The sequence below is a fragment of the Acanthaster planci genome, linkage group LG11 (genome assembly GCF_054643075.1).
Source record: "Acanthaster planci isolate LZ-2023a linkage group LG11, COTS_SCS, whole genome shotgun sequence".
NCBI lineage: Eukaryota > Metazoa > Echinodermata > Asteroidea > Valvatida > Acanthasteridae > Acanthaster > Acanthaster planci.
The window spans coordinates 16,729,884-16,743,509 of NC_141787.1; the positions used below are offsets into that span (position 1 = coordinate 16,729,884).

The window sequence follows — 13,626 nt, forward strand, 5'->3', positions numbered from 1 at the left end:
GTGAACATGCAAGCAGTGTACAAGAAATCTTGCTGTAGATGAACCAAAACAAGCTAAATGAAGAATCAATGTGAACAAATTGATTGATTTGTGGATATCATATTCAGGTGGTGCAGCCTGTTGAAGTGTTGGATGGACAAGCTGTGAATTGAGGAAAATTGGAAGACAAATGCAGAAGCAACAAGGAATTAATGGCAGCATTTCACAGCCAGCAAAGTTTCTTTAAGCGGTGAATAGCTTGAAAACGAGAGGACAGAACAAAATCATGAATGGAAATGTGATGTGAAATGAGCAGGTATGTTCATGTTTTTTCAATAGGCCCCCTTACAAACCTGATACGAAAACTGGTCTTAAAAGTACCTACCTATGTACGCTTCTACCAGTACTTTACAAAGAAGAAAAATATACACTGGGTTTATGGTAGTATTTGATCACATTGCAGCTATCGTAGTCTTTCTTCCATAGGACAAACATAGATCTACGTGAAATGATCATGGCACTAATTTGCATACCAGTATCAGATTATTTTTCAAAGTTTGAACAGAAAAAAGGAGATGACTGCACTGTGATCAAACACTATTTCCCAGGCATGAAGTTAGGAGACAGGGACAGCCGAACCGTATTAAATTTAGTTTGCTACATCAGATCACGCGCCCTGCCGAATAGTGCCCTCGTATACATGTACTTACGAGCCGCCAAAGAGTTGCATGCCGAGCAAGGCAAATATGATGATGAATAAGAACAGCAAGAACACCAGACTGACTATGGATCGAATACTATGCACCAAGGAGATGATCAGATAGCGCATTGGAGACCAGTATCTGGGGAGGAGGAAGCAGCGGGACATAGATATAACACACACACACAAATAAAACCGGGGGTCTGGTAGGAGGGCAAGCGGATTAACCTCCATCTCAAAGCTACCTGGGGCCAATTTCACCCAGTTGTTTGGCACGGAAACTTGCTATTTGCACAGTGGTATGGTTACCAGCTAAATTTCCATGTAAGGTGAGATACTGGTTCTATACACTGTTTTATTCAGAGCCAAAATCTACTCTACAATTTTTGGTGCTTGGATGCTCCATGGAATTGGTCTCTGACTTGGTTCCATGGAGCACTGAAGCAGAGAATATTGCTTATCCAAAAAATGAGCTATTTTAGAATCAACATACGTTGTCCAAGTACATACATGTAGCATGCTTGCTGACAACTTTTTATGGTTAATCACAAGTTTTTTTCAGCTTGGTAAATCTTGCATGCCTCTAAAAGAACCTCCATGAAATCAGCCCCGGGGGGGGAGGGGATAGGGTAGGGTAGCAGGTGTACTCTAAACTGTCACTTGGACTTTGATTAGGTTAAGGACTTGCAAGTAGGAAGAAGCGGTTAGGAGTGGCTGGTTAATGGATCATACTCCAAATTAACGGACATAGCTGGTAGCGGGAATCTCAGAAGGACCTTCACTGCAGCAGGATTATCTGGGTGGAGGGACACATCTAAGGGAGGGGCAAAAGGTGGAACCTAACAACACCTGGTGTCCATTTACAGCCATAAGGTCTAGGTTGGGAGAGGGAACCTCTTAGGGATGGGTGCACAGGGTGTCTAAGTGTGGTACCCAATGGTGCCATTATGCACTTGCATGGAAAGGGTTTTCTGGTGCAAGTACTAGGTTAGGGGAGGGGTACATATCAGGGGATGGGTACAGGTATGGTGGTACCCAGTGGTACCCTAATGAACATCAAGGGCTTGGATTCATACTGGGTGAAAGGTATTAGTGTAGCAGGTCAGTTTTGTAAGCAATGCTTGATGGTGACTGATCCAATGACACCCTCTGCTGATAAGATGCTTGTGGGAGGGGGACAGGTGGGTTGGATTGAAGAGGTTCAACCCAGGGAAGGGGTACACCATTCACCAATTTCAGCAAATCAAGCCAGTCACTATTCTAAATAGCACAGGATTCAGTGGATAGGCCTTGGTACATTGGCTGAGGTAACAGGTGTTTTGAGTCTGTGTCATTTGTTATTTTGTGTCAGCAATTTGTGATTCTGCTCTGTGAATCTCATTTTTTTTCCCAAGTTGAGAGTCTCTGTGACATAACCATGGAAGGAAGAAACTGTTCAGATGTGCAGAAAACTGGAACAGAATGACAAACTGCAGGTTAATTCATTTCAGTTATAAACAAAGCAAGGAAAAAAGCAACAGGCTTCAATGTTTTCACAGGAAACTGAATTTCCAAAACCTCCAAGTTTTAAACTTCAAAAGACGTCATGAGATGTGGACATTTCATCGTTCTGTGTTTTTTTACTATGAAGTGCCACAATATCATGCAATAAATATAAGGGCATATTGACAATCACTAGGTAAAATTCTAAATGTCAAAATTCACATTTCCAGACAGCACCATTGCAAGAAATTGAAATCACAAATGGTTTGGCATGATGTAATTCAAATAGAAACACAAGTTTATTTCAATTCAAACTGTATGGTATTCAAGAATGATGTAATTCATGACAGGGACCCTCTCTTGGAATTCGAAACACAAATTTATTTAATTCAAGCTATGTGGTATTCAAGAATGATATTGATCAAATTTAGTAATCTTGTAAAATTCCAGTTATGATGGAAGTAATGGTACAATGCAACATGAGACATATATAAAATTGACATCAAAAGGTTAAGAATGAAAATGACTAACCTTGTTACTTTGAATATTCTAAGAAGGCGAAGGGCTCGCAGGACACTGAGACCGAATGAACCACCCTGAAACTTGGTGTAGATGACTTCAAACAAGCTAGCTAGGATAACCTGAATGATAATTGACACATGATCAATACCTGTAACTGATCAGTTGACATGATGAACAACTGATCAGTTGACATGATCAACAACTGATCAGTTGATATGATCAACAACTGATCAGTTGACATGATCAACAACGGATCAGTTGATATGATCAACAACTGATCAGTTGATATGATCAATAACTGATTAATCTTTAGGCTATCACTCCAGGCCCAAGAATAAAGACTTTCAAATTCCACATGAAGGTGCAATTTGATTACAAACTATGATTATAGGTAAACATGGCAAAAACACTAAATTTCCCTCAAACACGGGACAGATAGAATACTCTCTCTTTATTGACTGACAGATACCACCTTGTTTGAGTTTTATAAACGTCCGTAGAGTCACAGTCTCTTTTTCCAGGTATAAACTGGGTTGGAAGAGACATGACAGTAATAATCAGACTGTGTATGTGCATTTACAAGCAGGAAAAGATCAGCACTTCACTCCACACAAAGATTTAGCGTATGACACAAGATACGGGGCGGAAACCCCCCCCCGCCTTTGTGTTGGTCACTGTTTGATCGGAATCTCAGGAATTCTTTACAGACTTCTAGGGGGAATGTGTTAGGTAACAAGTCTAGAGTGTGTATAGGGTTTGGACATGTGGGGGGTACCCATCGGCCCCACATTGTGCACGGTATCTTGTGGTGGTTATGTAATCACAAATTAGATCCCTTCAAAAAGGTTAACAGAACACAAACAAAAATAGTAATACTGCCAAAAAAAACTCTGTTCACAATGCAAACCTTCAAGTTGTGTTTAATGATTACAAATTATGCAAGGAGGAGAAGCCAGCACAAAGGCAGGACTTACCATGCAGTCAAACTTGTTGAAGGCTGACTTGAAGTACACAGCCGGGCTAAGACCATACATCTTAATGGCCATCTCTGTGATGAAGATACCTAAGAAGACATACTCCGCATGGTCTGTGAAAAGAAGAGACAAATTGGGCGAGTCTTGAAAATTGCACAAACCAGCCACGGGCAATTAATATGCCAACATCTTATGGAATAAGAACTATCCACAAGCAGCTTCTCACATATTAAACTGATTTAAGTACATATAATAGCAATAGGGAAGGCATATCTTCCAACAAAATCAACATCTAGACTGATACATTTTAATTCATTCAAGGTCTAAATATAATGGAGGATGCACCCAGGTATTCTCATGTTACTCTTAATACTGCTAGGCTGCACACCCCTAATCCTTCCTTGGTAAGCATCAATTCCATGATGTAAACCAATGAGCAGAAAGTGTGAACCATTGAAAGCAGAGTGCCTTTCAGTACTTCTCCTTACTTGCTCAACAAAGCATCCTTTTCCATCTCAGTAATAAAGCCCAAGACAAAGACGAAACTTAGTGTTTAAACCTCCCCCCATGATGTCTTGATGACACCACAGGTTATTGCTTGGAAACAGGATGCCTTCTCTTGTCCATACCCAAAGCTTATGACAAGGAGTGAAGTAACTGATGATACTTACTAAGGAACTGTGTCAGCCACTCTGGTTGTTGGTAATGCTCGATAGCAACACAGACTGTGTTGAGGAACACCAGCACGATGACTAGCCAATAAAACGCCTGCGTTTTGACCATGTGACGCACTTGGAACCTTAACCTTTTCTCTCGGCGACGTAGCCAGAGACATCGCTTCTGCTTCTGCTTCTTCTCTGATTTGTTAGATTTGGGGGAACCGGTTAGTTTGGCTTTATCTATGGGTTAGATTATGCAAGTGGTGATGGTGGGATGGGGACCAGTGAAAAAGCATGGAATTTGTTATTTTGTTTTAGGAATTTGTAGGTTAAAAGCCAGTACACAAGCATGATTGGTCACAAGATTAGTAGGTTAAGAGGAGAAAAGAACAGAAAATTCACGTTATTATAAATTGTCAATTTAATGATCAATACAAGAATACTTACAATTAATAATCATTTCATTTGTGTTTTAGGTTAGTACACATTTCAAACACTGGTGGTCACATTGGTTATTTATTCACAAGTTACTGGAGCACAATTTAGTAGATTTAGTAAAGGGGAGGAGAGATTAATTAAATTTCCCAAAAGACAACTACTGTACTTTCCAGGGAGGCCATATTTCTACTTTCCATTTACAAAATGGTTTGTAGCGGCATATCACGATTTTCACTGAACTTCTAGGTCTGACAGTCTAAGCTAATTGTTGCTTTGAAGTACAGAAAAGAATTGTTGGTAATTGTTCCCTTATGTTATGAATACTGAGGGACTGATAAAATTGGTAATTGCTCTCTTGTTTTAGGGAAACTACTCTTTGTAAATGCATTGTTGGCAGTGCAACAGCATTTTTCCCAGCCGGCATTTACTTGGCAGTTTGAAAAGCCTAATAAAAACAGGTAGAATTTTCAGCAAAGGATTTGTGAAAGCTACCATGAAATTATGCAAAGTCAATTATTTTCACATCAGTGAAAACAGTATGAAATATTCTGACTATATTTAACAGTGAAATGATTATGATAATCTGGATTTTCATGGTAATTATGTGGATGCCAAGAAGTGCATTGAACCAGGTGAGCAAACGACGATCAGACAGTTTGTTTCCTGGCCATGGTTTTATTCTTCTCCATCATATACACGTACAAGGGTTCTTGGACATATCAACCATGTCATTCAGGGGGCAAGACTTTGACATGGGTTGAATTTTGCCACTTGCACAAGTGCTTCATGTGAGACACGTCACGGATGATACAACAGGCTTAGCTGGGCTGCTCCATGGCTAATGACTAGCATTCATTACTACTCCACTTTGATTCCATATATCATTAGGGATCAGCTCAAATGCATGTAATCAGGGATCATCCACAATGCTTGTTAATTATTTTCAGGTAAGCTCTACTTGGAAATGATTTTTTAAAAAGCTATTCATAAAGAAGATTGATTTTAAATACTGGTGTAACAATCTCATTACTCCGGTGAAAAAATGAAAAAATGGGCTGTTAGGCAGTTATTGAGAATGTTCATTTTTTTACTAAAGAACTGAAATATTTTGATGGCAGTTAATGAGCATTTTCAAAATAACCACCCGACAAGGGCACAAGACATTAACCATTCATTGTAGACTGAAGTATACATGTGTGAATTCGAATTCTCAAAAATAAAAAAAATAAAATAAAAAACCAGATAAAAGACCAGTCAAATATCAAAATTTGGGAAATCAAACTGTGCACTTAGATAATGGCTGCCATTAATTTCACGCTCATTATGTCCACGATTCATTTGTTGTGTTTGTAATTAGCTTAGCATATCCATTTTCTTCACAAATATCAGTAACTGCATGTAATTCTGTCCTGATGGAAAGTTACAGAATTAAAACAATCAGCAGTAATTAGGTTAATGTCCTCCGGGTTCAATAAGATAAGCATGGTTGTTATTTTAGTGACGACGACAGCAACCGAGGATTAACTGAGAGAAATGAGGATATTACATGAAGTATAATTACAATTGTGTCCTTCGATGCAATTAATTCTGGATCTTAGCTGAGGTACTTTGAAGACTATAAACCTGAGTACGATGCTACGCCACTGTTAAAATATTCTTAGCGTGACATAGTGTTCAGATGTTTCACTATTACTTGCCTTGGAGGGTGTACTGGTATGCTTAGCTAGTTACAGCTTTTTACTAGGAATGTTTTTTACTTGCCAAACAGCTCAGGTGATTTTGATTGAGATCCCGTTTAGGTAAACAGAGAAAAACTGATGAATTTCTACAAAGAATCAAGTGCAAATGGCAAAGAACTGCCTGCAGACATTTGCTCGTACTTTTTAAAATTTTTCTTAAAGCCCAGTGGATCTTGTTTTTTTATCAAAGACAGCTGCAAAAAACACAATACTAAGGAGATGGGAGACATGACCAGCATCTTGACAAGCTTGGGGACGGTTACAGAGTGAGCGCTTTGCATCTTTCATGCAACCATTGTGATGAGTATGTTTAGTAAGGGCAAGTAGGACACGAGGGTGATGTTATGAACGACATGTGAAATGTACACATCAAACAGCGACTGAGTAAACTAGTATCCATGTTTTCCATTTTCAAAAAGATATAAGGTTAAAAAACCCTGCTGCACCTTTCCTATCAATTAATGAAAAACAACTCAATATATAAAGACTGATTTGATTAGAGGTTTATAAGGCATGATCTTCAAGCTGCTGTGAAATTCAAGCTTGGAAGCCATTTCTGCAATTGTGGTGCAGGTATTTTAAAAGTTAAACATCTCCACCAGCAAGTTTTCTTAATTGGAACAGCTGGCTCGACAAATAATTTACATGCATGAGTAATACAAAATAAAAATTCCTGAAACCTCTTCTATAACAGAACAATTTTGATGGCAATACTAAATGCCAATTTTAGTCTATCATAAAGAAATTGATTGCAACGGGGAACAAAACAATGCTAGTTTTGCTGCAAAATATACAATTCCAATGAATATCTAATGTTCTCAAAAAGGGCAATAAATAACATCAGTAGCGGGGCCCCATCCTAAGCTGTGTATCAACAGTACCATAAGCATGAAACATGAGAGTGTAACTGAACACAGCATGCATTACTGTATGTAAAATGCAAGAAACAAAGCATCATGACTAAGGGAATTATTAACATGAAATGGACAATTCAAAGAGACAAATCTAATTACTAGAAGGCATATGGCTCTATTTTGTCAGCAATACTAGAGAGTGAAAGACTGACACACTAATTTCCATGTCTGAGTGCGCAGCTCAGAGAATGCACTACCGTATGCATCTGCCAAATAGGTTGCCATGGAAACCACACGATGAGAATGTCAGTGAATACTCTAACAGGAGGAGGGAGCACATTCATTTTCAACTGCCTAAGACATATGGATTACCCCTACTTGCATGTGGGCAGTCCCAATCACTGTGTTTCCACGAATATATTATACAAGCTGCTATGGTTTGCCAAAGGCAAATGTTGGGGCTGGTCTACACGCATTTTTCAAGAAGTGGGGAGATGTTAATTCTATATTACGGGTTTTGACCTTATCCAACGTACATGTATATTTGTAAACACTGTATACTCAGTCCTTAACCAAGAACTTGCGAAAAAATTCACAAGCTTACTCGGGTGGGACTCAAACTCACACCATCTTGCTTACTAGTGCAGATGTCTTAACCACTTGACCACCAAGCTTGCCGGGGTCGGCTGGCCGGCCTGAGTCAGGTATTGCGGTGGGTACATTGAACTAGTTTCAAAATGTACTTTGTTTTGGGGTGATGTTAATTTTATATTATGGGTGTACATGTTTACATGTACTTTTTTTTTAGGAATCTTCAATCTTATCAGGACATCAACCAAATATTGCAGAAGTGATTTGATTGTAATAAGACATAGTAGCTAGCTCCTGTTGAATCACCTGTTCATTGTGTGTCTAAAGACAACCCCCAGATATTATAGAGATGTATACCCTGTATGAAGAAGTAACAAGTGTATGATGTACTTTCATTAAATCACAAATACAATTTGGGTCATTTTGTCCTGTTGGAATAACAGCGATAAGATCAAGGCCATAAAATTTGATCAACAAGAAGGACCATATCCAGTCTGACATTAGGCAGGTGTTATTGGCCTAGATTCCTAGCCTGCATATTGCTACTTAAAACTCAGTCTTTGGCAAACAGAAATTTTGGAGTGATTGTTAGAACGGGGTCAACAGTTTTTGATGGAAATCAGGAAATGAAACATGGTTAGACCTTGCTACTTGCTAAAGAAATATTTGCTGAAAGCAATGCAGCAAGGAACCAATGACGGGGAGGGGTGGAGGGAAGTTCACACATTGGATTTAAGGTTAAGGGGTACAACAGAACTATTGAACATTATTTACTCATTTTACACTTCCTAACGAAGTATCACAAAAAAGTCAACTTTTTTGTATTCATTCCAATTTTCAATTCCTCATTGTGACTAGTTTGAGATGAACACCGAGTAACAAAAAAAAATAATCATTTGCTGCTGATTTTTTCAATAAACGCTACTGATTTTTTTGTCATAATTTTTCTATCAATGTGTCTGCCATCTATGGTGGCCCTGAAAGGACATCACACATTGCCAATATTTTTGCATTTGCAACTTTTTTGTGAAAAAATTTACGACACTGCAAACATTTGCTGACATGCGTGCATTTGGGATGTGTGATGTCCCTTTAGGGCCACCATAACTGACTGATATGCCAGAAGATGTATCTTGAAGTTCCTTCATTAAACTCTGTCATTTTCCTGCTTAGACAAGATGCTGTGAATGCCCAAATACAAAAAGCTGCTCCCAACTTAAAGCTATAGTACATATAAGTCTAGTTGCAGCCTCTGATGCAGAAAGATGTACATGTAACAAGAGACAAAAAGGATCAAAGTATCGGTGCTAGAGACTGAAGTCTTGCTACTATGAAGAGACAAACAAATGGGAAACGGAGGCACACATGAAATGGAAGCAGTGGCTTAACCAAGTGATAAAGTAAGAGGGCAGGCAAAGTTAGTGGTAGAAATAGAGCCTGCTGTAGTATATGGGTTCAGCTGGCCTACCTAGCGTTTCTAGATCAAAATTATCCTCAATTGTACCGCTGATTGCTCTTCCATTGCCAAGACTCAGTTCCCGTTGCAACATAGCAGCGGCACGACGACGAGCTAGAGATGAGAAATCCAAACGTGAAAAAGAAAAACAAAACAGAAAAAAAAAAACAAGCAGTGTACAGTGACATGCATGGCAGTGCCTATTGAGCTCATTCAGTTATCAAGACAATACATGAATATAACATCAGGTGAAATTAAAGTTATGCCCAGGTTTATCCAGATAATATGGTCAATTTCAAATGAATGAGGAAGAAGGACAAGAAAAGAAGAGACAGACAAATATTTAGACAAACAAGTAAATGAACAAACTAATGAAATTGTATGAAATAGACAAATTCACAAATGGTTCTAGAGACACACAAAAATTGGATAAAAACAGACAAAACAAAAGAACATTTGAATTAACACTGGAAAGAATAAATGAAGCAGACATATGAAGGAATAACAGAAAGGCAAACAAATCAAACTAATTACAAAAAAAAACGACAAAATCCAATGAAAGAAATCAACCACTGAAACATAAAGACGTCACGGTCAATGTTAACTTTCCACTTGAACCAAATGGATTATAAGAAAATTCAAAATTTTCATTCCAAAATGCAACCCATCATTGGGTGAAATTAAATCCAAATACTCAACTCTGAAATATGCTCTTCTGATCTGGATAAACCTCGGACATTTAGAACAAGTATTTCTCCAGGCTCAACATGCTTAATAATGGCCAACAAATACTGAACATCTATACAGCTCACACCGCATGCTTGGACTTGACATTTAAGAAAAAGAAGCTTCCCCAAGTTTCTGGAATTTGGACTTTTCTTTGGCTAATAATTGTTGATTTTGGGTGGAGAGCTTGGCTGACACAAAGTGTTTTTCAGCTTCAGGTGTAGGTAATTTGACCTGCGTTTTAATAAAAGCCTAGATTCCAGACTGTAATTCTGATGAAAACTACTGAATTCTCCCAGAATATTCAGCTGGAACTGGAATAGCATTAGATTGGTTCTTTTTTTATTAGTAAGGGAAAAAAATGGAAATGACAATGAAGTGTGCATGATGTTTACTTCTTTAGACAGGCAGAGGTAAAGTAGGGTACTTTCTAGGAACAATGCATTTTGTCTGCCTTTTCTATTTTTTTTTTAAACATGACCATATCTCTGCATTGACTTGTAATTTCTAACAGAGTGCACGATTGTGAGAATTTTGCATGCACAGTTTTAGAAAACAAGACGGCAAATGATTGAATGAAATAAGTGGTGCAGAAGTTGTCTGGTTTGGGAAGTGGAGTTCATTCCAAAATGAGTCTGGCATGATCAGTGTTGTGGTCAAGATCACCATAAGACCTTTGGGTAATTCCAGAAATCAGGGGTCCAAAAGTGTGACATTTTTGTGTCCCTGTTACATCTGACCTTTGTTATTTGACATGGAAATATCATAGGAATAGATTTCAAACTATTACTATTTGTTTGGCAGGTAATTTGCATTAATTTATTACTCTTGGAAATTAGAAAATGTGTTCCGAATTTACAAAATCATAGGTCAGATGTGACAGGGACACACAAAAAATGGACCCCTAATTTCTGGAATTGCCCCTTTCACAAGACCAGACAGAAGTAACAGACTGAACAACAACAAATGAATGCTTTTGTTACAGTTTAATTAATAGCCAGTGACTTGAATTCAGACTGGACGTCTTGTATTGGTCTTCTGACTGGACGTCTTGTATTGGTCTTCTGACTGGACGTCTTGTATTGGTCTTTTGACTGGACGTCTTGTATTGGTCTTTTGACTGGACGTCTTGTATTGGTCTTTTGACTGGACGTCTTGTATTGGTCTTTTGACTGGACGTCTTGTATTGGTCTTTTGACTGGACGTCTTGTATTGGTCTTTTGTCTTGACGTCTTGTATTGGTCTTTTGACTGGACGTCTTGTATTGGTCTTTTGACTGGACGTCTTGTATTGGTCTTTTGACTGGACGTCTTGTATTGGTCTTTTGACTGGACGTCTTGCATTGGTCTTTTGGGGTCTTGACTACAACACGGGATATGACAACAACTTGTGATGCTACACATGCAGAAGATATACACAGCAATTTTCAAGGCCAAGCTCTCGACCAATGGCAAGGCACAGCTTTTTTGTCTTCTCGTTTTCTTTTGATACACACACGAAGCCTCAAGACTAATACCTTTTCACATGACCAGTGATGCAGACTCACGTCTAATTAAAATGACTGCTAAACAATATGGAAAAATAACTAGAGAGCCATACAATGTATGTGCATGTATGTGCAGGAGGCATGATATTACAGGCAAGATAATCCTAGAACTCCTTTCAAACAGGAATTGACACAGTAGTAAATCTTCAAAGCTTTAATACGAATTTTTCCTTTCTTCTCAGGACATTGTCTCCCCCAAAAATCTCCATTTCGAAATGCAAATATTACAATAAAATAAACGTGCACGAATCTGTACCTATATGTAAATAAACACACTAAGATTTTGAAATCAACCCTTTCCAAATTTATACCACATGCCAAATTTGGATTGAGCATGCTGTGGTAAATTAAAAGTTCTGAAAATGGGTAAATAAGAAAACAAATGAAAACAAAGATTTTCAGTGGAATATGAAGTCAGTCCTTTTTAATCAATGTTTGCTATTTGCAAAACAATTTAACTTAATATGAAATTCATGAACCCGCAAATGGTGCCTCGTATCATGCAAAGCCACTCAATGAAAGAGTGAATGTGAATGGAAATTAATGCAAGATTTCCTTGAATGCAATACTTAAAATGATATAACAACACCTCGGCCCAAACTGAGTCAATGCAATGGTTCAACCGCGCATACACTCTCAAATTCATTGGATGATTTTGACAGGTGCTTGTGGCAAACATACCTTAGCAAAAGTGGAAATTTGCAAACTGCTTGAAATGGAAGCCAGCTGTACAGAATCTGAATTGACAGCAACAGATGGTGAACCCTGGACATCGTATGTACATGTAACCTACTTAGCCCTGTCAAACTACTTGTACCAAGTACTCAAGTCTATTTTTATCTTTTCAGCGTAGATTCTGCAATGATTCCCATTTCCTAAAGTCAAAAAAAAAAATCCCTGTTGCAAAATAAAGATTCTAAACAGGATAATGTACTACAATTTACTTTGGTGGGGTTTGAAGCACAGACACTAAAATAAGTGTCAAGTAGTCTACCCAATGTAAGGGCACACCTGAGTACTATGAAATTTAATTATATCCACCTACTCACTTGAGAATCAGCATAAAATATCCTACAGTAATTCTCCAAAATGCAATACATTTTGCTGAATACAATGGAGGATGTATAATATTTCTTATTTGGTGAGGTGAAAGGTCGAAGGTGAGGTCAAAGTCCTTTAAATTTGGCCTTTTATATAAATGTATAAAAATTAAAGAAATAATCTACCTTAAATATGAAATTTTTCATTAAATGTGTGACCTTTCTATTCCTTATAAAGAGATGTATCGACATGCGACCTATAAACTCTGAGTCTCACAAACAATCAGGATGACCTTTGACACTGACCTTCTATTGTAGCCCTTTCCTCCTCAGACGTTGTGTTGTCATTTAGCATGACCTCTTCAGCTTTGCATATCCACTCTAAGTAGCCATTCAGTTCCTTGTCAAGTTGTTGCTGTCGTCGCATCTTTAGGAATTCTCGTCTGTTTTCTACTCGCTCTCTCTCTTTCGCAAACTCTCTATAAGTATGAAAGCAAATAATATAAACTCTAATGATGAAGGAGTGGAATTTATGTGAACATTTCCTTCAATCTTTGTCCTGCCATCATCTCACACTGTCTGGGCTATCACTAAATTAGATTTACATCAAATATATAAAATACCAAACCAGCTTGACGATTAATGGTAACGATGTCTGCATTGCCTGTTGTGACATCTTGTGTTTGAATCTCTACAATGCAATGCAAGAATTCATTTTTAAAAACTAAAACAAACTGACAAAGACAACCTGAATTTAAGTTTACAAATGATAGAAAGAAAAAAGCCCTCTAGAACAGATAATTCATTTATGACCTTTCGACTGCATTTTTAGAGTGTAACCAAACAGCAGTAAAGCTTTTGTACTGGAGTACGTTAAAGCTTGTTCTTGTACTCAAGAAATCACAGTCATCCTGGCAAGA

General features: G+C 38.0%; 1 protein-coding gene across 21 annotated transcripts in view; it reads right to left on the reverse strand.

Moving 5' to 3' along the window:
• The window catches only part of LOC110976375 (voltage-dependent calcium channel type A subunit alpha-1-like), a 160,910-nt gene that overhangs the window by 66,642 nt on the left and 80,642 nt on the right, over positions 1-13,626 (reverse strand). For 16 of the 21 annotated variants that reach the window (XM_087143281.1, XM_087143289.1, XM_087143286.1 and 13 more), the window contains 5 exons: positions 13,013-13,185; positions 9,407-9,508; positions 4,329-4,556; positions 3,658-3,770; positions 2,693-2,802 (listed from right to left, as the gene is read on the reverse strand). In XM_087143281.1, the coding sequence (XP_086999407.1) occupies positions 2,693-2,802; positions 3,658-3,770; positions 4,329-4,556; positions 9,407-9,508; positions 13,013-13,185 (726 nt within the window). Of the gene's footprint in view, positions 1-689; positions 822-2,692; positions 2,803-3,657; positions 3,771-4,328; positions 4,557-9,406; positions 9,509-13,012; positions 13,186-13,626 lie in introns of all 21 variants that reach the window. The other 5 variants (XM_087143279.1, XM_087143282.1, XM_087143288.1 and 2 more) reach the window with 5 other exon arrangements.